This window comes from Athene cunicularia (assembly GCF_003259725.1).
Source record: "Athene cunicularia isolate RWA chromosome 1 unlocalized genomic scaffold, athCun1 chr1_part2, whole genome shotgun sequence".
NCBI lineage: Eukaryota > Metazoa > Chordata > Aves > Strigiformes > Strigidae > Athene > Athene cunicularia.
In genome coordinates, this window is record NW_020799092.1 from 79,614,443 (window position 1) to 79,640,433 (window position 25,991).

At 44.4% G+C, this 25,991-nt stretch overlaps 1 protein-coding gene across 1 annotated transcript in view; it reads right to left on the reverse strand.

Annotated features, from left to right (window-relative positions):
* The window catches only part of PLXNA4 (plexin A4), a 454,909-nt gene that overhangs the window by 380,067 nt on the left and 48,851 nt on the right, over positions 1 to 25,991 (reverse strand). Inside the window, exon 3 of the mRNA XM_026862957.1 lies at positions 23,420 to 23,602. Within this exon, the coding sequence (XP_026718758.1) occupies positions 23,420 to 23,602 (183 nt within the window). The remainder of the gene's footprint in view (positions 1 to 23,419; positions 23,603 to 25,991) is intronic.

Sequence of the window (25,991 nt, forward strand, 5' to 3'; positions counted from 1 at the left end):
CTTCTAGTGGGAGAACCAGAGACTCCGGGAGGAGCCTTGGGCAATGGGATGCCTTGATGGCAGAAGTGTTGAGGAGACAGGAAACTGCATCATGAACTGTCTGGGTCGAGGATGCTGTGTTTGAGGCAAGAGCTCTCTTAGACTTTGGACTGGCAGGATGGTCCACCAAAATGATCACTGATGATACTGGAGACATTTGTAGATCACTTATCCGTAGCCAGCCATGACGATAGAAACACAGGACCAGTTAAGACTCACAAAGATGTGAAAGGTCCAGTTGTCAACCAGTAGGGCATGTAAAGAGGGTAGAAAATGCCACTACACGGGCACTCAAATGGCTGAGCACCAAGCCTGCTTTTTCTGCCTGCATATGCTTTGAGCACTGAGTACAGCTTTTCTCCTTCTAACTTATTCATGATGTTCTGGCAGTCTCGCCAAGTTTACACCAACTCAGCTCATGCAAAAAACAAAAGCTTGGAGCGTTACAAAGGGCATTTCACCAGTGTGGTGGAGGGTGGAGGGAGTTCACAGCGGTAACACTGCTCTTCCAGCGAGAAATACAGCTCCAGGAGCTGCAAGGGGCAGGGAGGGAAGGTTATGAACTCAGGCCAGCTTGTAGCTGTCTCTTCTGGGAAGTCAGGGCCTCCCACCGGGATGCAGAGTCAGCTACAAGCAGAAGGGTTTGAAGCAGAGCCACGGCGGGGAGCTGTTTCCAATTGATACTCAATAAGCACAGAAAAGGGATCGTGTAATCAAGCTGCAACCCTTCTACCTCTGTTACCCCTGCACATCCCTGCTCACATGCACACTCAGACTGAAAAGAAATGTGCTTTCAGCAGCCTCCCTTGCAAAAAAAAAAAAATTCATCTATTTTTCCTTATTAATCTGACCACTGGCCTCTGGATATTGCTAGCGGTTGCTAATGCACATCATCAGAGTTTGCATCCTCCAGATGAGCAGATATTCATGCAACAGGGAGGATTGTGGTCACCTTCACCATCCTTACTGCTCCAGGACACAGGAGAGCTGGTGTTCAGGCTGGTAAGGAAAGAGTAACGGAGAATCACATGTTGGGGCTTTGCTAATTTCCTACTTTTTATCCTGTTGACAACCCTGGGAGATGTCCTCTTATGTCAGCACTGTAAGGAGGAGATACAACAAATGTGATAATGCCAGATGCTGCTGATAAGGGATGGAAAAGAAGCAGGTAGGACTGCTTTGCTCTCCCCCCAGGGAGAATAAATGAGATAAAATTGACAGCTCAGAGCAGCCTGCTACCTTCACCATGAGGACCTTGTTTCCATTTAGCTAAGATCCTCTTCTCCTACTGTTCAGGGACCCTCAGCACTTACTTGCAGCACCCCAAAAAGATCTGCTGGATCCTCAGAGATCCAAAGAAGCCCTGTTCCTGTCCAGATATGATGCACAATTTTAATATTTTTAACAATAAATGGTTTTGACTTACGGTAAACACAAAAGAAGTAGAGGTAAAAAATTGCTTTGGATGGTATTTCCTTTAGTCCTTACAGAGAGCATCCTACAGGATATACTTCAGAGCCTTGCCGCATTTCAACCCCTGCAGGATCTTCCCTGGGGCGAAGGCAAGGATGAGGACGATGTCCCATGGCCAGGGGCAGCACTGGTTCAGGGTCACCACCCCACCCCAGTCTGAAATCCAGCCCTGCTGCACCCTCCAATGCAGCAAAGAGGAACAGGGAAGGGAGCAGGTGATGGTAACCCAACACTGGCTCCAGCTGCAGGCAGCGATCGACAGGCTGTTATAAATAACATCAGCAGCAGCTCTCATGTAAAGCCAATGGAACAAACACATACGTTGGTCTGGAAGCAAGGGATGGATACATGAACTGAGACGTAGTTCAGGACAGATCAAGTCCAAGATTAATCAAAATCTCATGAAAATCATGCTAGCTCTTGTTCAGGCTGCTGGGAATTCTAATCCTTGAATCTTCTTTTTGCAGGGAATGTGCCATGATCTTAACCCAGCTCTACAAGTAATTAACTCCTTTGCACCTCCAATCAGGAGAACAGACAGGTTGTTTCCTAGCTTTGGCAAAGGCCTGAGAGATCCAACGGGGAAAGCACCCTCGAAACGCAGAGAATGTGTGTGCATACAAGTGCACACTCACAGCCACCTGCTCACAATAGTGGTTGGCAAACGTTGACCAGTCTAAAAGTCAAGGAAGGAAGGGTGTGAATTTTGCAGCTTCAAACTTCTCATCTGCCTTCTGCATCCTAAACCAGCTCTTCTGGGACTACCCCTAACATGCCACTAAAATTCAGCACAGCTACCATTTAAAATAAGTCTCCTCGCACAATTTAAAAATACCCCGTACTCATGCCAGCAATAACTTTCTACCACACCGCAATAACTCTGTATTTATAGCTATGATTTCTCATGCCACACACCCGCATATTGTCCCCTGCATCAAATCCAAGAATGCCTATCCCCATAAAAAGGGATTTTGTTATTTTAACAGACTGCGGTGAAGCCCATTTCTGCCCAGGAGTGAGTTATAGCCACGTGGCCACAGATCCACGTCAGCATGGGCAACGCAGGATTTCTCCCCCCGCTCCTCACTAGAGATGACAGGGCAAAGTCTCCCGAGGGTTAACACAAAGCTACAACCACTTCCATTTGAGCCATAATTGAAAATCAATAGGATTGGTAGTTTGAATGCTCATGTGCTTAAAGCAGAAGTCTAGGAGTCAGAAACAGGAGTGATTTCTTCTCCTGGTCCTGATCTGAAACAGAGATCTTTTGAGTTCTATGGGCTTGTGATCCAGCATCAATAAAATGGACATAATCCACTCTTGAGTTGTAATTCACTAGAGCTTAAAAAGTGCTGAGGCACATGGGTGCATGGAATGCACTCACAAAGAGCAAGTTATTAAATATATTGAAGTGAGAGGCAGTGAAGGATGCCAAGTGGGGTTTTTTTATTATTATTTTTTAAAGGAGCGTCAAGGAAAACTCTGCATCAGCGATCCTTCCTCCACTTGACTGATACCAAGAAACTGCAGTGCCAGGACACAAAAACTGAGATCAGCATCTAAGTGTGCAAGGGGCTGTGCAGGACACATGGTCCAAGCAGCTGACAAAGACTTCATCATTCCTGTGGGGATAAGGCTGGCTCTCAAGGAGATGCTGCTGACAACATGCTGGGTGGAAGGCGCTGTGCATATTCCCTTCTCCAATGTGTATCCCAGCCTCTCCAGGTCCAGCAACCAACACAGGTCTTCTCACCCCCTAACAAGCACATTACAACCTCTTAACTCACTCCCTCGACCCTTTCCCTGCTTGCTTCTTGTTGCTGCATGACCTTGAAGGTCCAGAGAGGGAGAAGCAGCATGAATAGCTGTCAGAGGCATATCCCACAGTGCTCAGAACATCAGGAACATCCACTGGGAGGGAGTCCACCTCTGCTGTCAGAATAATGAACCTTGCTACATTACCCTCTGCCCTGTGCTGCCTGGGCCCCCAGGAACAGCACTTTCTCATTATGTATATTGCAGGTAGGGTCTGGAAAAAGAGAGATTCATTTCACTAAAGGGGTGAAACCCATAGCGAAGGTCGGGGGGAGGAAGATGGAAGTACCGATTTATCTTAAGTCAGGATCTACAACAAGAGGAAAGGAAAAAAGGTGCCACCAGTTGCACCTCCTATCTGCCTTTTCAGCTGCAGGGAATAGCTCCATGCACTGCTTCAAATCACCCATCAACAAGAAGGAGATTTAATCAAACCGGTGTTCCAACGTGAGCAGATTTACACTAGATTAGGAGGATTTATTGCAGCATGACACACTGTCCCTCTGCCATGGGAACTGCCGTACTGGTAAAAGCACTTTAATAACACCAGAGAACACCAGGGAGAACATCTTATTTCTTTATTACAGCCCAAGCAGCACAACTCCTACAGCAGTCAAGGTTTGTGCCATGCTGCCTGAGTTGGCTCACATCTGGCCTTCAGCTCCAGCTGCTGAGCAGCTCCAAAGCAGCTGCCCAGTTCCTATCGGATCCAAACTTCCGCAAATCAGGAGCGGTAACGTAAACCTTGTGCTCCCAGGCAGAGGCAGTCTCAGCGAAAAGCTTCATTTTGCCCAGTCCTGTTCACAGCACAGCTTGGAGGTGTCATTAGAAATCCAATCAATGTGACGTCATGGGTGTAATTGAATTATGTGTATGCTCAGCAGACCCTTTCCACTTGGTATCCCCATTGGCTAATGTTGAATTATGATGGATCATACACAGGGATATATGAAACATGCATGAATAACCCAAGCATGCATTTTTAATGATGCAATCCTGATAACTTCCCCCTCCTAATGAAATCAAAATGAATTAAACACAAGTAGCTGTCAGTTGTATTAAAAAAAAAAAAAAAAAAAAAAAAAAAAAAAACCCAATGTTCGCCTCAATTGCAGTGTGACTAGGACCGTTTGTTGTAATGATACCAATTAACATATCTATCCATTTAAAGTTTCCAGTGTAGAAAGAAAGAGCATCTTGGGTGATATTAATGGTAGGGAAGAAAGGTGTCGATAATGGAACACAGGGAGTGAACAGGATTGAACTGAGTGGGGTAATTCGGATGAATTGTCTGACAATGGCTGGACAATCCCCGAGAAAAGCGTCTCCCCAAATACAGGACAGAGCTTGCCTGCTTGCAATATTTGTTAAAATAGAATATGGGCAAAATTTGCAGACCCAACAGTTAGAAATTATCCAAGTCAGGCAGAGACTACTAGGCTCCAGGACTCTTCCTTCAGACCCTACAATGACTAAGTTAACCTAAACAGCCCAGTACAATGGCTTTTCTTTGGGGCAGATGAGATCCAAAAACTTTTTGAGGTAATTTCCATACCTGTAGTCTCTGATTTAACTGATCTTGAGAAAAGAATAGGGAAGCATTTACAAGGGTGGCCTTGCATCTTGGATTTGTACTCTGCATTGCTACTGAGCTCTTACAGAAACAGTGCAGGCATTATCCTGGAGAAGTAGGCAACATGGGCCCAAATCTGTGCGTCCCTATCTATCAGAGCCATTCAGATACTCTTCTTTTGCCTTTAACCCTGTCAAAATATCAGTATCAATTACCTAATGCACCCTTGTAAGCACTCTGTCTCTGTCCAGGGTTATATCTTCAACTACCTGGGCTAACACCATTCTGATTTCTAAATCCCTAGAAAAATGGACAGTAGCTCTGTTAAAAAAAAAAAAAAAAAAAAAAAAAAAAAAAAAAGTTTAAAAAAGTAAGTCCTTAGGTACTTCTAAAGAATTCAAGTCACAAAAAAGAAAAATTTGTTCTTACTCTGCGGATCATGAGTTTCTGCTATGTTCAAAGTCAGATGTTTTTGTCTCGTTGCAGATTTAGTATAAAGCACAATGTCACAGACCTTGTTCCTAATTGCAGACATGCTGGACACAGTGGCAAAGGATGGAGCCGCTAGAGATACCAGTACATGTTTCATAACAAGCTCATTAGCTCTAACATCAGACCCCACGTTCCTCAAAAACTGTCCTAGGGCCCCTCTCAGGATTTATGCCGAGCATGCTTAAGCAGCAAGTCTCTTGGAAGACCTGTAGAGTAATCATCACAACAGATGAGTGAAGGGTCATCCTTTGCAATTAATAGCAAGCGAGTTAAATAAATAAATAAATAAATACATGAGAGATTGCTTATCTTCTCTGAGTGGGTGGCTAGCACACCTTACTTGCCTTTCTGCAAGAATTTGGTATGTCAAGCACTATCAGCAGATTTTGAGGATGATGGGATCTGTGTACAACCATACCAGGGGTAAAACATCATTCAGGGTGGAAGCAGAGTCAGAGAAAAGCCATTCTTTCCCAACTGCAGCAGGATAACTCATTAAGGGAATAATCTTGCTGTCATTCTAGGGACCTTGAGGTTCACCCGTCTCGTGTCACAACTTGTGCAGCTTGTGCAAGTTCAGACTTTCAGCTGTGATGTCTCACGTGGAGTCACATACTCCTGCAGCACGTCTGCACCAGAAGGGCATTTCATGACTCTCCCCTTAAGCTTTTCAGCTATTTGTATAGAAAATAGATGGGTAGCGATCTCCAGGGAGTGGTGTAAGTGGTGCTTTGAACTCCACTGTCTATATACACAAGGACATCCTGGCTAGGAAGTGGTCTGGACCACTTTCTTAAAATTAAATATCTATCTCTTTTCCAGGTAAATCCACTTTAGGCTTCCAAGTACATAGCCTAAATAGCTTTGCTCTCTCCGCAACTCAGGGACAGTACCACTTCCATACCTGTCAGCAGAGCTGGGAGGATAAATACATTATTGATTTGATCTGTTGGGCAGCCAAATCCTGTGGCTGGAGAATCTCTGAGTAGCTCTGAGTAGCATCCAGAACACCAAGCAGAGACAAACCAAAGTCTAGGTTGAAGCACCAAGACTTCACTTCCCTTTAAAAAAAAGCTGGGGTTTTTTTTTGAGAGGAGGACTGAGAGAAGAAACCTGAAAAGGGCTTGATTTCTAAGGATGCACACATGCTAAAATGCCAGCATTTCTGATGCAGTAAAAGCTCAGTGTCCAAACCCAGATCTCAGTTTTCGTAATCATTGTTTTTCACAACAGACAATAGGTTTGTGAGAGGGTGGAAGCACACGCCCCACCCCTTAAAGGGCTCATTGGTGACCAGAGCTGTGAACTGTTCCTTACAGACAAATCATCCCCACCACATGCACGCCTACATGCCTTAGAAGGGCATTACAGACCTACACTGGAAGATTTCAAGCTAAGTGGGTTGGGGTTTTTTTCCCTTTCCCTTTTTGCTTTACACTTACTTCTCTGTCATATGTAAATGTTAAACCACGGCATAATTTAGAGATGGGTTTGTTTATCTTGAAGAGAGTCAATTCATCTTTCTTGAAGTAAAACCAAAAAAAAGGAAAAAAAAAAAAAAAAGCTCCAGCTTTGTTAAATTTCAAAAATAAAATCACTTCATAAAAGCTGCTCAAAGATGGCATATCACTGGGAGATATTTAAAATGCAGGCAGCGGGTTTTTAACTGTTCCTGAGAAACACTCCTGTCGAAAAGAATGAGGGCCATGAGGTTAAAACACAGCCATCATAACCTTTATTGCTTCATTTTTGTGAAGCCATTAACCACAGGAGGACCACAGATGTGCCACAGCTCCAGCAGCTGGAGTGAAATTCCATACCCACATCAGAACCTAATTTATGATCAACCTGTTGGGAGGGGGCAGGGAGGCCAACACACAGCATTCCTGCATACCCCACGATGGGGAAATCAGAGACGCACAGGGGTCTAAGAAAAGTTGTGTGTTGAAAGAGTTCAGCCAAAGCCCTTGCACAAACACACAAGCGTGTGCCATGTGGAAAGAGCCAGCACTCGCATCAGCACTGAAGTCTTGCGAGTGAAACTTTTGCATCTGAAAGCAGCTGACCCCCAACAACACACAGCTTTGCTCCCTGCAAAGCCTCAAGATGAAATCCTAGTGCCGCTGTGCTAGGTGCAGGACGTGCTCATTGCAAGTGACAGTCCATTCCCTGAAGAACTCACAGGCTACCTAGAGAAGAGCGTAGGAGGCATGTAGAGAGGAAAGCATGTTGCCTGAGGTCATGCTGCAATCCGTCACAGAGCCAGGAATAGATCAAGGGTTCCTGCTCTGCCATTATGTCATGCCGAGTTTTTTTCTGACTACTCTTCATGCCGTCATGTTCTCTGTATCACCCCCAATCTGATCTGGCCTTTCCCATCAACCACCTGCTCCACTTCATTCAGATCCTTCTAAGGAACTTGTTCCTTTCCACACTTTCCCCTCTCAGTGTCTGTCTGCTCCAGTTACTTGTGCCCTCCTGATGGCAGGTTCCTGGGTATAATGACCTCCTGCAACTGGAATCATACACCTAAGTACTTTTGAAAGTGTCTTGATTACATCTTTGCATGCCTAAATACTTCCTCTCTTCTTTAATCCATCCCATCTTACTAACGTGACTCCCCAAATCACATGGAAGTACACTGGGCATTCCAAAATACGTTATTGCAAGTGTCTCCCACCGCCCAGAACATCATGCGGTGCTGGTGCATGGTGATGTGATGCCCTGCCTATGTTGCAGCAGCAGAATTCACTGGGATAATACCAGAGCCCACCCCGGTATCACTGCGACTGTCAGATGTGTGATCCCAACAAGAGATCAGCCTGCTCATCCACTCGTAACTCTCTGAATTTGCTGGCAGTGCCCCCGGTCACTGCAGATGCCATAAATTCTGCAAGCTTCCTTTCCCTTTTAAATGAGCCTAAAGTTGGGGGTTTTTTTTCCCTAAGCTTTTAGCAGTTTAAGGAGCATTTATAACAACATCAAAAAGAATCAATCACTTAGGGGTGCACATGTGCTGGGTCTGTTGGCAGCCCCTCTTGTCTCCTAAACCATACAGCCCAGTGTCCCCACTCCCAAGTCATCTTCTGTATATTCTTTGCCACCTTTAGGTGTTCAGCCCCCTGCCTGGCCAGGTAAGAGCATCTGAGCTTCACAGAAGAGGTTGGATAAGTCACCTGCATTAGAATAAAGAAAGTACAGGACAGTACCACAGACCAAAAGAAATGGCCCCATCTGAGCATGTTAATCAAACTCCAGCAGAAAAATCATGCATAAGATAACCCTGCTCTGAGCTTTTCTATTATCATAATGTTGGAGCACTTCACAACCACTAATTGTTCACGAGACCCCTGTCAAAGCAGGGAAACTCCATTACTGTCACTTACAGACAAGGAACAGAGATGTAAGGGGTGTTTACATCTGAATAAGTTGCCCTCAGCTCCCTTTATTCCTAATGGAGAGGAAGAGACATTTTTAGGACATAATTCATCTGACCTAAAATAGTCAATTTCAGTCTCCTGCAGGGTGAGATGTCTTCTAAAATGACTGATTTCTCTCACTGGGCTGGAAAGAGAGTTGACAATACCTCCTGTAGATGGAGATACCTACATTTAATGAGATGAATCCTCAACCTCCAAAAGGTGGGTCCATAAAAGTCAGTAGCAGAGAAGGGAACTGAAAGGTTTCTTACATTTTAGTGTGATGCTCAGATCAAACCATAGATGGACACCCAAGATGAACAAGGCCAAAGGGCCAGGCAGCAGTAACCAAACTGTGGAGGTTTGAAATAAGCTATTTATGGGTAAGGAATGAAGGAAATGGAAGAAGAAAACCTGAAATACCCTAAAGGGAGAGGGCAAAGGACACTCAGGCAAGGTAACTACTGGAAGAAGGGAACCAGATAACAAAACTGCAGAGGAAATAGGGTCATACACTGTCCACAAAATGCAGTTGTGAGGAAAATCCAGGAGCAACATATAGTGATTATCCCAGCAAACACATAGGGAGCAAACCTTGTCAAGACCCCATCCCCAGTCCAATGTCTGAGGAGGAACTTGATCCTTTCCCAAACATCCTCTTCTCACTCCTCTCTCCTTCTTTTACAGCAGAAGAAATAGGGAGATTTGATAGATGAGTCCAAGATCACCCAGATTGCTGGTGGCACACAGGGAACTTAACTGAGATCCCCCAAATCCCACCACAGAACACTAGGCTGAAACCCCGAAACTGAACATTCTGGGAATTTGACTCAAATTCCAAACCTTACAGCTCTATCAAAAAAAGAAAAGAAAAAAAAAACAAAACCAGAAGTAGGCTTGGAAACTGGGTGACAAGGCTGATTTGTGCATCTTGGAGAAAGGAACTGCAAAGAGACCACCAGCACATGCTTCCATCAGGAAAGTGAAAACAAACAAATAGCAGCTAGGGTCTTTGCAAGCAACTAAAGAGCAGTTAATAAAATCACCTGCCACCGACAGAATTGACAAAACATAGAAAATAAGTCACGTCAGAGTCTGCCAGAGCATCCCTGGCACGGACAAGGGGCCTGATGGCTGGTGTATATTTAGTGCCAGTGATATCATCTTTCCTAGCAGGGCTTGCCTTCTGCAGCAAGGAGAAGGGCAGCACTTCCATGACAATGTCAGTGTGAGCTTTAAGAGGAAAGTGCCTCAGATTTCCTTAACAGGGAAGAAAGCAGCACGGCAGCAGCCTGGGCTACATCACAGAGCAGGAGACAGGCAGGGGCTGCAAAGCATGGTCAAGATGAAAACCCAGGGGGGGGAAAAAAAAAAACCACCATAATATCCATGCTGATATCTTAAGCACTGGCAGACAAGAGTGTAATGACTTTGTGGTTATTCAGGTCCTGTTGATTGTTGCCCCACTGTAACCTGGGCCTGCTCAGAGCTTTTCAGGACAGGTAGAGCTCAGATCCCCCCCTCACAGTTTCCCCTAAAGACAAATCCTTTTCAGCACAGTAGGGCACAAAACACCTTGGTGAATGGTCCTACATCTGCACGTACATGCATTATGCTGACAATTTTTTAAAGGCAGAATGTTGGAATACTAATTGCAACAGGTCTTTTAATCTCTTGCTCCCCATCACTGCTTCACAGCACCGCCAGTCCTCTAAAAAAAGTCAGATTCCCCTACAGATGAGAGACTGGCTTAAAAATAATGAATTAACAATCAAAGCTCAGCTTTAGCTTTCTGTTATTGCTACTAACACTTAGGGACAGGATGCTTTTGGGACTTTCAGCATTTAGGGGTTATATTTGCCTGCATTCCCCCAGCCCAAGCAGCCCTCTTCCCTCACAATAAGAATCTCTCAGTCATGCAGCCCAAAGCCATATTACATCTCTAAATGAACAGATGCAATACACCAGGGCGGCCCCGCACTACTCACCATCCTAAAATCTTTTATTTTTCCACTATATTATGATAATTTATTTCACTACTGCGGCTCCCAGGCGAGTTCAGTTCTCCAGCTTCCAAGCAGACAAAAATGCTAACCTGGCAGAAGAAGTTTAACAAAGAGCCTAAATGCAGCATTCTCATAAGATCTTGCACCTCTCCATATACTGCATGCTAAGATAGACGTGCAAGCAAAACAGAGAGGTACAAATTTGGAAACATTTTCTTTTTCTCCATGAATAGTAAATTAGCTCAAAATTCAGAATTTAGGTGGGATTTTGGGAATTAATTTACATCATCACAAGGGGGACAAAGGGCTTAAAAGCATCAAAAGATTTTTACTTTTCTATCTCAGAGAAGAAATACCTGTAATAAGACAGCTAATTAAAAAAAAAAAAAAAAAAAAAAAAAAAAGGAGAAAAAGGGAAGTGAGGAGGACAAATGACCACAAGTCGTCATTTCATAGATCATAAAACTTCCAGAGTTTTGGAGGCTGGTTTGTTTTGTTGGAAAAGAGAAGGGAGAAGCAATCAGTTTTGATTTGGCACAGGTCTGGGTGTTGGGGTTTTTTTAATTTATTCTTTTTGTAAAATTTTCTCCACTCTGTAAGAAATCAGCAAAATGGGTTATTCTCATTGTAAAGGACAGACAAATACTCAGAGCTAACAGGATGCCAAGGTCCTATCACTTACCTATCACAGAGATGCTGTTGGAAGGGGAAGAGAAATGTATTAGCATGCACGACATGTCCTTATTGCTCAGGTTAGCTCTATCATCAATATGTTCCCTTAGACCCCAAGGAGATAAATCGATTGCGTATGAAATCCAAAAGAAACTCACAGAAACTTGTAAGCAGTGGGGAAAAGATCAAAGTGCCTGTAGTGTACAAAACCGCATCCACCCTATCAGATATCACAAGTCCTAAACTCCCCCCGATAACCCAGCCTTAATCAACCATATGACAAATGAGGCAAACACGGGGAGATCTGCACAGTGCCTGTCTCTATGTTTAATTAGATTTCATCAAAATGGTTCTGAAAAATTATTATGACGAGGTCTCTGCTGGTCTCAGTGATAACCTTTGCCCTGACATCGCTGGAATTTATTGCCAGCCTCAGTTAAAAAAAAAAAAAAAAAAAAAGTTACAAGAAGTCAAAAGGAAAGATGACTCCAGACCACAGCCACGAGCATCCCAGCAGGGTGGGATACCAGCACGGCTGGCAATAGAACCAGGGGTTTGCATTTCCAGGATGCCATAGGCACAACAGGGTGGTGGGGTGCTTTGCCAACGTACCACATCAGCTAGAAAAACAACCATCAGCAAAGCTTCCAAAACTCGCCCAAGTCCCTCAGGGGTTCATGTTTTGTTATCCAAAGTGACCCAGCCCTGTGAATCATCAACGGAACACGTTCAGCACAACAGAGTGTAACCAGAGCTGAAACCCACAGATGACTGGCTCTCAACTTTGTTTTCTAGACTTTGCTCCTCTTGGCACCCCCTGGGTCCCAACCCGCCTCCCATTAGAGCCGGGGAGTGCTCAACTTGCTTCCAACACACACTTCCAGGCTCACTGCACCAAGGGGAATCCCAGCTTGGAGACACTGGGACATACTTGATGCAATGCTGCTGCATCAATGTAAGAACAACTCTTACCAGGAGTAATTTTCCATGGGACATGTCCCATGGAAGAGATATCTCTCTTAACACAGTCCTGCTGTCTCTAGTCAAGTACAGATACCAACCCAGCTAGCACATCTATTTCCTTTTGGGGTCTTGCATTGCAATACCACTCCAACTCAACCCCTTTTAATTTATGAGATGAATGATCATCCTTGAGGTCATAGCTGGGCAACACTGGCCAGTATGAAGAAAGCCAAGTGATGGCAGAGTCAAGTTCATGAAAAAAGCGTTATTGACATTAACCTAGGTTTGACACCATCAGTTTACAGTCAAATCTATAGGGTTAGCTGCTGCTACCAGTGCTAGCAAGATGCTTTCTGGTCACTCTGAGCACAACATCCCAGGGGGTGGCTTGGCTGGAACCACAGCTTTGATTAATTGTGCTGGTCTACCTTTCAGTCTGTATTTCTACCCCTCACCCAGCAATGATAGCTTTTCTAATTTCAGAAAAAGCCAGGAACTGGCAGTTCTTCCATACTGTTTCATTTAGGAGAGGTGAAAGGCTACTGACAGGGTTTTGGGGAAAAAAAAAAAGTGTCAGACCAAGCAGGAACAGATCCCTGAATCCTGCATGGCAACACACATCTTCACTCCTGCAAACACCATATGGGTTGGGGTCTACAAAAACCAGCACAACTCTCTCATGCTTCCCCCCATCAAGCTTCACACACATGAGTCCAACAACCAGCAATCCATCAAAGCTTGATTGCTCTCAAGCCAGGCTGCCACCAAGGCGAAATGAGAGAGAGATGATGAAGCATAGCAAGCCAAAGTCATTAAAACAAAATGAAAGAAGCATGAGGGGAAAAGATCAAGTTGGAGAGGAACGGGGGGTGGGGGGTGTGTGTGTGTGTATATGTGTATGTATTTTATTTCTGCTTTCTTCTCTTGGCATCACAACCACCAGCAGCAGCATTCACAAGTGATGGATATGCAGATGACGTTTAAAGCCCCCTAACAGGGGTCTGCAGCTATCACGCTGATGCCAAGGGGCTGCCGCATGCCAGGGATTCTGGGTATGTGCAGGGGAGAGGTGGAGAGAGGCTCCTCAAATTAGCTCAAGCCCAAAGTCACTTTTCCTAATGAAGGGAATCACATTTCTTTTTGCCTTTAATTAAGAGCTGGCTCATAAATCAAACTTCTTGTTCCTACGCTTTGGAAGTCAGTTGAGGGAAAGGCTCTTTTTGAATATGTAAGCTGCAGTCCCTTCTCCAAATCCAGTAGCATGGCTAATTACACTACTTTTGTTTGTGGTTATGAACCCACCCTCCCTTTGCCAAGCCAGGAACTGAACTTCTGATCACCCCAAAAAATTCCCAGCTATGGGTCAGAAACTGAGCAAAGCCTCCCCCAGCTTAAACATCAGCAGTGGGGAGGAGAAAGTTACTGTTAAACTAAGAATTTCCCTACATCTCCTCAGGGGTATCCACGACTTATTTCAAATTAAAGGGTTCCTAGAGGTGTGGTCTGGGGAAACTATTTAAGGCAAATTGTTTTCACAGAGCAATAGCCAGAGAACAAAGCCTTAAAGACATGAGTTTAAACTTTCGAGCAATATTTGTTGCATGCACACACATATATGTATGCACATACATTTTAAAATACATTTCAAAATTCTTCATCCATGGCTATTCTGTTTTCAGCCACTGTCTCTGCACAGCAGTCATTTCTAGCACCTGGGAGATGAGCTAAAGGTGTCAGTCCAGACTACAGCAAATAGTCCATCTGAGACTCTCAACAAAGCCTTGGACAACGAAATGAGTGAACAGTGGGAACAAGCAGCTTTCATGCAACACATACCCCCTAGGCACAACGGGATCCTGTGAAGGGCTTCAGAGAGAGCAGGGAACTGACTCTGGACCTCGTTGTCACGGTTTACATCTTCATCAGCGCTCAGTTCCCATCTCCTGCACCCTTTCTGCTTCCTTCCTAAAGACAGGAGCTGTCAAATTGTGATGTCTACATCAACGTCTATCTGCGGCTGAACCCGAAATCAGTCATCTGGCCAAAGGGAGAAGGAGGAGGTGAGACAGACTGCAGAGGTGATTTTGGGCACAGATATGGCTGCGGGATGGTGAGGGGGATAGAGTGGAGGATGGTGAAAGGAAGAGACGGATGCACAGTGCCTTATCAGGGACTTGCTGTTCTTTCAACTGGCTCCCTGATAACATATGGAGCTTAATCAAATATGCAAATGATGTCCTATCTAGAGACAAGGGAAATAGAGAAATAAACCCAGAGACCATGCATGAAAACAAGCCGATAAAATGAGGGAGTGAGTAGAAGGTTTCTTTTTGATAAAATTATTTCAAAAGATTAAATTAAAGCAAAACTAATTAGGAGAACCGTACTTAAGCCGACTTCCCGTAAGAACGGTCAGCAGGCAAGAGGCATTCAAATCAAAGGCAGATGCAAGAGGCACTTCAAGGGCTCTCTGAAAAGTCATTATCCCAGTCAAAAGGGAAAGGGATAGCGAGGAGGAAGGAATGACAAGAGCCATTTTGGCTGGGCATCTGTCCGGGCATTAGCTGGAGTGTACGGGGAGTTAAACAGTCTCTTTTGTCACCCTGGAGAGCAGAAGTAGCAGGTGAAGACTAAAGCTGACCACCCAATGTCCAATTCTGAGCACTTCTCAGAGAACAGAGGGACAAAGACAAACAGAAGTACATAGATCAGGGGGGATGGGGACAGATCTGCTTTTCCTTCTATCCCAACCCTGCATAGTTTCCATCAACAGCACAGCCATGCCAGGTACTGCAGCCTGAATACTCCACATGTCCTGCACAGAGCTACTGACCCCATGCAGAAAATCACTTGCCGTGACAAGGCAAGTGGCAACTAGAATTATTGCAAACTGTCCCCCAGGAGGCTGCAGGACCCAAAGGTTTCAGCAAGGTAACCTGCAGCAGGATATTGTTATCTGTCCCTTTCTGTCTGCTTTTGTCACTAACATGCCCCTGCCTGCACAGCATGCATCCTCATCCCACTGTGGGGAAATCCAGCTCCAGTTTGCAACTGGAAACCTGTCAGATTCAAGCTGCAGTTACTTAAAGAAAGAGTTTGAAGAGATGATGGTACAACCTGCTGCCTTCCCTGTTGCAATGGGTCCACTGGAGCCAGCTATTTCTCTTGGAGTCAGAAAAAAAAAAATTGGATAGTACAACGCCACCAATGCAGAACGCATGGCAGCAGCCAGCAAGTGCCTCTGGACTTCGAAGTACAAATTACATCTGGAGGGATTGAACAGTCATTTGCAAGTCTTATTGCCCGGTCACAAGATCTTATCTCTGACAAGACTCTGAGGCACCTTCAAACCAGAATCTAATAAAAAAAAAAAAAAAAAAAAAAAACAAAACCAAAAAAAAAAAACCCACACCAAAAAAAAGCAACATGTAACACATGTACACAAGGCACCCATCAAAAGCAGAGCTCAGCCAAACCCTGCGCACCAGCATGGAGATTGCTGAGTAGTCAGAAAGCAGAGAGGGGTACTTGAAGAAGAGACATGGAAAATTAATTGCTCTCTGCCAAAAAGCAGGCTCTAACAACTGGGAACTGCAACCTTCCTAGCAGAAAAAAAAAAAAATAACAAAATAAAACCAGAGTTTTTTTACTGCTGTTAGATACTGCAACGAGCTAACTGCAGTGTGCTACATTGAGAAGTTGTGGCTGGAAAAGCCAAAGCAATGGAAATGAGCGGTGTGGAGACAAAGCACCCGCCTGTGGTGATGGAGCTGGGTATTTCAAACAAGTGTCAGCTGCACCAGTTCAGCAGCAGAGTCTGGTTACAGGCTCTCTGATGTGCTTTAGGGCCTGGGGTTTCGCAGCAGAGGATGGATCACAGGGTGGAAGGGTCCATTCAGGCCATGAAAATCTCCGAGAATGTGCACAACCTTCATGGGCAAACTGTTTCAGTGTTTGTCTGTCCTCATGGGAAAACTTATATCCAGTTGGAAGTGCTCTTATGTTAACTTATGCCTGCTGTCTCACATCCTCCCACCCCTCACGCATGTAAAGAGCGTGTCTCCATCTTCTCAATAACCTCCTTACAGGCATGGGAACGTGCTGTTAGGTCCCTCCAAGTTTTCTCTTTCCCAGCTTGAATAAGCTCATTTCTCTCATCCTCTCCTCTCAGGGCAGGTTCTTCAGCTCCTGGACAACCTCTTCACCCTCTCCTAAACTTGTTCTGGTTGTTCAATGTCTTCTTTTGTACTGAGGGGCCTAAAACTGGATACAATATCTAGATATTTGTTCAAGACAATCACCTTCCCCTCAATCTACTAGCAGTGCCCCTATTTGTACAGCTGAGGATGGTTTTAGCCCCTTTTTCTGCACAGGCACACCAATGACTCATGTGCAACTTGCTGTCTATCAGGATCCCCAAGTCTTTTTCAGGAGAGTTGCTCCCCAGTAAGGCAGTCCTCAGCCTGAATCATTTCAAGAGGTCGCTCTTTCCTAGGTGCAGGACTTCACACTTCTTAAATGAGTTCCTGTCAACCCCATAGCTCCATCCTGCCTAGGTTCCCTCTGGACGGCAGCCCTGCTGCTCAGCCAGGTAATCCCAACTGACCACAGCTCTGTGATGAACGGATGCACAGGGGAACCTGCTGCCCACCTAATCTGACCTCTAGCTGGTGCAAGGTGAAGTACAACAGGAAGATGCCCACCCACCCATAAGGCAGCAAGGGAAGAGAGACAGCACAGCACTGCAGCCTGTGACCAGGAGGCACAAGTCCTACATCTTTGTTATCACCCATGGAGACAGTAAGTGATCACCCAACACTTTTAGGTCATGTCAGACTCCAGTTTCACCAGCCAATGAATTTTACATCACTTCCAGTACAAATGGGTGTCACCGCCCAGTGTCCACATAGATTCCTATCACCACCCATTTCAGGGCTGCCTGTTGGTACACCCAAAATGAGCGTCAAGTGCCAAGTACACCACAGCTACCAAAATCACAGCTTTGTGAAAGCTACAGCCAGAAAACTGAACTACTCTTCAGACATCTAAGCCGGCAATGGCCTCTCAAAGAGGGACCATATATCAGTGTAGGACAGTGACAACTGCAACCTTCACAGACAGTGAATACAGATGGGAAGTGGTATCGCTCCATCACGAGTGAGTGAAGCACTTGGCCTCCTGCTGATTTAGGCAGCTGTGAGAAGAAGCCAGGGCGAATAAGCCCCTCTTGCAGTAACCAACTTCCCAGCAGGAGCAAGAGCCTCTACAGCATGTTTTCAGAACAGTCAAGTCCACTTGCCAAACAGTTGGGGGAAAAAATAAAGTTTAAAAAACCTGACTCTTTCAAAGCAGCAGAGGGAAGGAGATGGAAGCCGTTTCCCTGCTGACACTCACACGGAGCTGTCAGCGGCAGAGTATCCTCCAGGGAATATCAAAACCAAGCAGGATTTCTCATCTTGTGTGCATTCAGAAACCCCCTTGCCTGAAGAAACTGCGAGGATCTGTCTTCACCTGCAGTTATCACGAGACTGCAAACCCAAGGCTCTCTCATTAGCACCAGCTCCTTGGATTGGAGGTATCAGAGGAGAAAAGCAAGGCACTCCCCTCCATGTGGGTACATCATGGTATCACCAACCCACCTAGACCTCTATCACCTGTGGGTCTCTGCCCATCTCTTGCACCTTTTTACCTTGCTCAAATATTTTTGCATGAAATACTCCATTTCATTCTTCCATTGCCCACTCATGACAATCCAGCAATCCTGAGCAATCCAGCTTTGTGGAGGGACCACCAGTCCCACCAGAATCCAGCTGCTCTCTCCTGATAAATGGGATGAAGCCTGCTCCAGGAAGGGATCTTGTTCCACATGTGAGGGGGCAATGACTGTAGCGAAAGGACCCATCATAGCAATCAGTAACGATAATAGAGCTGCAGGTTTGGGTGTCCTTCAGGGTTACTTTCCTGAAGCAGTCCTGACACTCCTGCAGACCAAGGTGCATCTTCTCCAAGCCATAGGCTGGCTTCTTCAATAGCTGTCAGCAGTTCCCACTTCCTCTTTGAGGCAGGCAGGCTGTAAACAGCACTGTAGCATCCAACTAGGAGAGCTCTCAGCTGGCTGATGGCGTAGGGTAGCCACAGCTACATGGCCAGAAACAGGCATGAGCTTAAACTTGCATGTATTTTCCAATCCAATTATCTATCCGAGAAAGCCAGCCTTCCCCAATGCAATGGTGAGATGGGCCAAAATGAGAGTTGCAAATCAGAGGTCTCAGATCTAAAAATCTCCCCATGGCGTTTTGCCACTGGATCCAAAGAAAAGGTCTCCAGGGTTCAGGATAATCCAGAGGGTAGTTCATGAAACTGGTCGATACTGACAATCTTCTACTAAATAAAGTTGATACCTAGTGGGAGTGCTGGCCAGATTTCAGAACTGTCTGATCTGAATGAAAACCTTCACCCCAAATGGCAGTCCAAATCTAAAAAGCCCTTCAAAGACCTCAGACTGATGGGAATTTATGAAAAATTAAATACAGGCCACAAAGTGAAAGAATTCGTTTAAGCCAAATCGCTTTCTCTGCAAGGAATTTATCATAGAAAAGGCTTTGAGTGAAATATTTTGATGGAATTAAAAAAAAACAAAACAATTTCTTATGAGGAACTTTCAAATGAATGTCAATTACTACTACTCCATTTTCAAATAAACACTTCAAAATGGACAAAGGACTTTGTTTTGTTAGAAGTGCAGTTACTAGGGCTGTTCCCAGGTTGACATTTGTAAACTCAAATTGCCCTTTACACCTGCATTGACACATACAATAATAGCAGGTAAGTTGTATTTCTATGACTGGAAACTATCTGCACAAAAGCAATGACCCATAAATTAAATGCCTAGGGAAGGAATAATGAATACTGCCATGCTCCCTTAGTGATGACAGGTATTAGTGGCACATAATTTGGCCAGACACACTAAAAAAAAAAATCCAAAACAAGCATAAAAAACCCACGCAAACCATCTCCATGGGTACATTTCTAGCTTTCTCTTGCCACTGGAGGGAAGAGCTAAGCGTGTAATGAAAGTGTGCACGAAGGAAAAAAAAAAAAAAAAAGCTGGTGGATTTTGGCATCTGGCTGTTTTAAGGAAAAGCGGTTTGTAGAAACACATACCCAGGAATAACTCCCATTCTCAATGGCTTGTAGAGAGGCAAAGCAGACATTCGTTAAACTCAAGTAAGACTTTTGTATCTCCTGAAAACAATCACTAAAAATTCACAAAAGGTGCCGATTGACTTTCAGCCACGAGTTTTGTTCAAAGCACTTCCCATGGTACAGAGGAGCTCACTCTGCCAAAGCAGCCCACCAGGCACCCTCTGGTACCCGAAAGCTGTGGCAGTGCTTACCAACGTGGCACGGAAGCACAGGGACCACCACGCGCTGGCCAGCACAGGAAGTATTTATAGATATTGGGATCTGACCAAAGCACTTCAAGATGAAATATTTCTCATTAGAAAGTACCACAGGATCTTTAATGCCCACGAGTGGTCAGGAGCTGGTTTTCCAGCACGTCTGGTTTAGCTGTTTGGTATGATCACACACCTCACAACCTTTAGTGCATTAATATTCTCCAACGTTTCTTTAAGCAAGCAAAATATTTCCTACCCTTTGCAGGAGAAAAAACGAGGTACGGAGGCACACCAGAAGTTTCTGGTAGAGCAAAGAACTGAACCTAGCTGTCTCCCAACCCACTCATTCTGAGCCACACTTCTCCATCCCCAAGACACCACCTTTAATCCAAGGGTGCTGGCTTCTGTACACGAGATAGGGACAAAGGGGAATTTTTCTTTTCCATAGCTCTGCATTTTTATCCTATTTATATCTTCATTCTGCAGGGCCAGGCTGTGCGGTGGACAAGCCAGCAGAATTGGAGGGCACATTTCTACAGCGCATTATTCAGTGCCTTCGCGTTGGTCTGCACATGTAGCCGTGTGAATGAGCGAAGGTTGCAAAATGTATTTTGCCTGGGGCAGTGAAATAGCTGAGGCCAACCTTGTCATTCTGTTTCACTCACTCTTTTCCTACCCTATCTCTATCTTGGTTTTTCCTTTTCTTTCTCTCTTTGTTGTCTTGGTTACATGGGCAGATTCCTGATATGCTGCTAGTTTTCATCTTAATGATATGTTCCTGTAAAGCACAATATTTTACTTCAGTTGCGTGTGCCACTGGATAAATTCCTTTGACATATGTGACATTTGTATATCAACTAACAGCTATTGCTTTATGACTGTGGGTATTTTGCAGAGTATTCACGGATTGCATACATCAAAATCTGATGTACAGTCTGCCACTTTCATATAAAAACACACACGCAGAGAAAAAGACTGAAACTGCAGCAAAAAGAAGGAAAGTTTCTCCAAAACCATCTTGTAATTACTTCCAGCAAGTCTTCCAACAACTGAGGAAATTCTGCTATCTTGAAGATAATCTCATAACTCCTCTCTTCATGCTATCCAAAATACTACTCTGTAGCTTGACCAAGTAGCTGCACTGCACCAGGAGAAATAGGAATCAGCAAGCAGAAAAAAAAAACAAAGACAGTTCCTGGGCTTCGTCCACTGGTACATGGAGATTCATTTAATCCTACAAAACTTTTTCCAATTTACCCATAGTCTTTTTTTTTTTTTTTTTTAATCATAAATCAAACTTCATGCTAATGTAATGGATTATCCTGGAGTTGCAATACCAATGCAGTATTTCCCTTTCTTCCAATTCAAAAGCACCTGATTGATGAGTCAAGATGGAAAACAAAGATTCAAAAGGCCCATGAAATCTTGGCAGGGGAAGCGTCAAGTGAAAACCCCGAGTGCCAAACTGGCCTTGTGTGGCACCCAGAGGGTAAAACAGGCTGGTGTCCTGAGCTCAGATAGCCTCAGGAGGCCTAGATGAGGGCAGTACATGGAGGAGAGGCAAGGATGGGGTTGAACCTGCAGGAACTGAAGGTTTCCAGAAGCCTGGATCAACTGGTCCAGAACCACCACACATGTTCAGGGGAGCCCCTCTGCATTCTGCCCCGTTGGTGAAAACTTATTCAGCCGAGGAGGATTTCATCCTGAGACTCCTATACATGGACCCAGTGCAATAACTACCGCCGGCAGAATATTCAGCACATTAGGAAAATGGGAATAAAAAGGAAGCTTTCTCAAATTACATCAGCCAGTTCAGCTCGTCTCTTCTCATTCTTTACCCTATAAGGCTGTCCCCACTTTCAACCACACTCCGTAAAGCACTAAAAGCTTTCTCTCTTATTTTCCCCTATTAAAAGGGATCAGATCTTGGGTTCTGCAATGTGACCTGCAAAAACAAAGACAGAGCTACTTCTGAGTTTGCTTCTCCTGACGCCAAAAAAAAAAAAAAACAAACAAAAAAAAACTTGTGAGTGCAGGGAAGCAGCAGTCATTCTTAACTGTTTAGGTCTTTTGGATATTTACCATTCAGATCTCAGCTACCCCATTTTCCCCCCCAAGAGACTGACTGGAGAACTAAACAGTTTATTATGATATCACACATGACAGGGAAGCAAAACCTAATTAGTCAGGGGAGGAGATTATTTTTATTACAACTGCTTAAAAAACAGTTTGGCTCCTTTGCCACATGCCTGAATAGACTGTTTAAAAAAAAAAATAAATTCTCTTGTCAAAAGCATCAGCAGCTTCTCCTCTGTTGAACAAAGCCAGAGACATTTGCCAGTGGGCAAGACCCTGTTCCCCTTGCTCACTCAGCACTGGGGCAACACCATCTGAATTTACAGCCCTGACTTCTTTTTTTTTTTTTTAAGTGAAGAAACAAGTAGAGGAACAAACCCAGAGTTTTCAGAGCTTCTTTAAGTATCTGTGAGAAAATTACTCCCTGTCTTCCCCCTGCATGCTCTGTCCATCCTACACACAAGCCAGAGAGGGTCACCTTTTCATAGCATCATTCTCTCCCCAGGTTGGAAGCTTTTATTTGCAAAAAGAATCCAAAGACAAAATCAACAACAATCCAACCCCCAAGACTCTGCCCAACCTCCCTTCCCAGCTTCTCACCCACCTCCATTATTATGGCAAAGCCACAGTCTCCTTGCACATACAATATTTTGCAACACTCCTGGGCTGAGCATTCAGACAAACGTTGTCAGATGAGCACAGAGGGGTTAAAATGGAGACAGTGCCCATCCTTAGCATGCGAAGGTCATTTTTAATACCTCTTTTTGCCTTGAGAAAACCACAGGTAGATGATTCCCAGCTTTCACCTCTCAAGTCTCTCTACTAATGCCTTACATGGCAAACTACAGAGCTACAGCCACGCAACAGGCGTATTTTTAGTGAGCATGCAAGTGAGGAACATAAATACACTCTTTATTGTATTTGGGTTTCTGTGGCGTCAACCATAAACATAATGCTCATTATCGTTCAAGACACAGCTTTCTTTTGATGAAAACGCTCTTCCTTCAGTACAAGCACCCAGACTGACCTAAACAGAGCAACCGCTAATCCCATCCAGAGCTCGTGGTGAAATCAGAGTCCAGTCACATTGCTCTGAAGAAATATGTCCAGAGCATTTCTTAACAAACTTCAGCCACAGACATTCTTTTTTTTTTTCCAGCAAGCATAGATACCCTGTGATCAACTACTTAATTAGAGATGGTCTGAACACACAAAAAAAAAACCTGTTGGATGTAAACTGCATCAAGCCCATCTGTGGCTGGGTCTGTGGTTTGACTTCAGAAACATTCATTTGCCAGTGAACAACAATTCAGAAGAAGGATTTTATCCTTCTAACATCACCCTCAAGGGACACAGTTTTTTTGCCAAGCAGAACATTTTCTATCCTCAAAAAAAGCGATGCACCTTAGGATTGCACTCACACTCAATGCAACACTGCAATTCTCCAGAAGAACGTGAAAATCTGAGTTAAAGGACCACATTAGGTCTTACCTTCTTGAGCTTCCCACTCTTGGTGCCCACAAAAGCCAGGGAGTGGTTCTTGTAGACGTAAGCAATCACAGATGTCATTCTGTCTCCATCCTCGGTGAAAATGGGGAGCCCTCGCACCATGGACGATACTCCCAAGGGGGCATTCATATCCAAGCCACAGAAATTGTCATCAATTGTTAACAGCTATAAACAAAAAGAAAAAGAGTATAAAAAATGAAGCCACTGATTCTTTAGCCACTTGGGAAGTATCCACACAAGCAGGGACACCGTTGTATAACATGCCTATAATTTATGCAGGCTGACAAATCAGTGACAAAGGCAGGACCAGAGAAATACAGAGGTGGAAAAAATTTGTCCAAAGTTGCATGATGAGTAACAGACAGAAAGAGAACTGGAAACTTGCTTCTCTTGAATGACAGCCCAGCAGGATACATTACGTTAAGCCTTTTTCCTACTGCTTTACCAGTCACTTTTACCAGTCAAGGCCTAGCAATCAAAGACAAAGTCTGCTGAAAATGTTTTAAACATATCTAGTTCTGTCAAAAAAAATGTATGCACATCATTCCCATGGGATCCAGAATAAGAACCACGGAGCTAGCTCCGCACTGGCAAATAAAATAGACCCTGGCCTGCCCTTTGGCACTGAGACCCAATAGTAAGGTTCACATCTATGAAACCTAAATAACCACTCCCCTCCCACCTCCAAACCCTGTAGTATCACTCACGTTACATCCTGGGAATTATATTCCCCCAAGGCATGTCAATGCATTGTCTGGGAGAGAGTTGGTCAGCCCAGGCCAAATCTGCAGAAGGGATCATGCTAAGGCTTAAATACCATAGATGGTGACTGCACACACTTCCCATTCCTAGGATTAGTTTGATTATTTAGTCCTGGGTCCTTCTCTCATACTGTTTGTCCTGGGCACTTCATCCTCATGAAGTGGAGATTATTCACGTTACTGGAGTCCTGTAACTCACTGAGGTTCTTTGGAGAGGAGGGAAAGTTTCACAGCTATTATGAGAGCTTTCCAGTATTTGTTTGGCATACCCATGAACTCCTAACAACCAGACCTTAGCCTCATCAGTGCTGATGCCTAAGCCCTAACACCTATTGCATTTGAACTCAACAGGCGTGTCGTCAGACAGATGCTCTACTGGGATCCTTGTGTATGGATCCACATAGTGTCTAGTCACCTTCAGAAATAACCCTCAAGGGTGTTTCTTTGGGCTTCAGGGAGTTACAGAAGTGCAGCAGCAGAACAGTATAGACAACTCTTCTACCTTAAGCACCATCAGGACAGTAGGTGAAGCTAATACAGGTTGCCAATATGATGATCTCCACAGAATAAGCCAAATAAAGATGAAGCTCCAAATATGACAGCACACAATTGCCAAAGCAGTTAGACTTTATTAACTTCACTGGGACCACTCACAGATTTGAAGTTAAGCATCCGCTTAAAATGGTTTGCTGGACTAAGGCCTAAAAACGTAATAATTAATTGTACAGGAAGATTTGCGTAGTTTTCATGTATCAGTAATAAAGGACCATGACAATTTTCTTTGTCTGAGCTCACATCTTCCTGGAAGCATGGCTAGAATATGTGCTGCTCTTTACTTCAGTTCACGAGCAGTAAAAGCCTAATAGTTGATTCATTTTATCCTCACCCAGCAATTACAGGGAATAATTACAGATGGTTTTACTGAATGGAAGAATAATTTGTCCTAAATGTATTTATAAACACATAAAACCTATGAGGGATTCAAACAGCCATTAGTAAAGAACAGCTAGCCTGAGCTCTGGCCTGCAAGAGTCATTAGTGTTTGTGGATTGCCCTTTCAGATCTAAAACACCAGCTCAAAGAGCAATTATAGATCAGATCAACAGCCTCCATGAGCAGCAGACAGGATGCTGCTAGTCTGCAATGCCAGCACAAAGTCTAAAATAAATCTGCATCCCAGTTTCAAAGGCCAAATTCATCCAAGGTCTAGTACCACCAAGCTGATGACCACACTTCAGAGAAGGAGGACACCCCTGCTCACAGCATGACTTGCAAAAACTAAGTGTTTCTGTGGATAACGAGAACATGCACAGCTTCATTAGATAGGTCAGGATGGAAAAAGTGCAATTTGATTACTCAGGAAGTACAAGTGTGTTTGAAGCAGCAACGCTACCACAGATCCTTCTGCAAGACATGAGACACTGTCAGCGATGAGCTAAAAAGAGGAGCAGTTGTTGGTCTGATGCAGCATGACAAGCCTTCTGTTCGCTTCTGTCACTACCCAACACCTGGTGTGGGAGCCATCTCCCCTAGCTTTAGCCATCTGAAATCTTAGTAAGTTGCCTACAGTAATCACCTAAACTACCTCCGTAATCAACAGAGAAAAGGAGGTATGTCAGAGAACAAGCCATCCAGACAAACTGGTAACGCACCGGATCACCTTCCGATAGAGTCACCTGATTTCAAAAGGACTCCAGATGATTCGTTCAGCCTAAGCATCTCACATTAAGATGTATCATGCTTTGGAACAGGAGGCTGCACTACATGAGCTCTTAAGGTCCCTTCCAACTTGA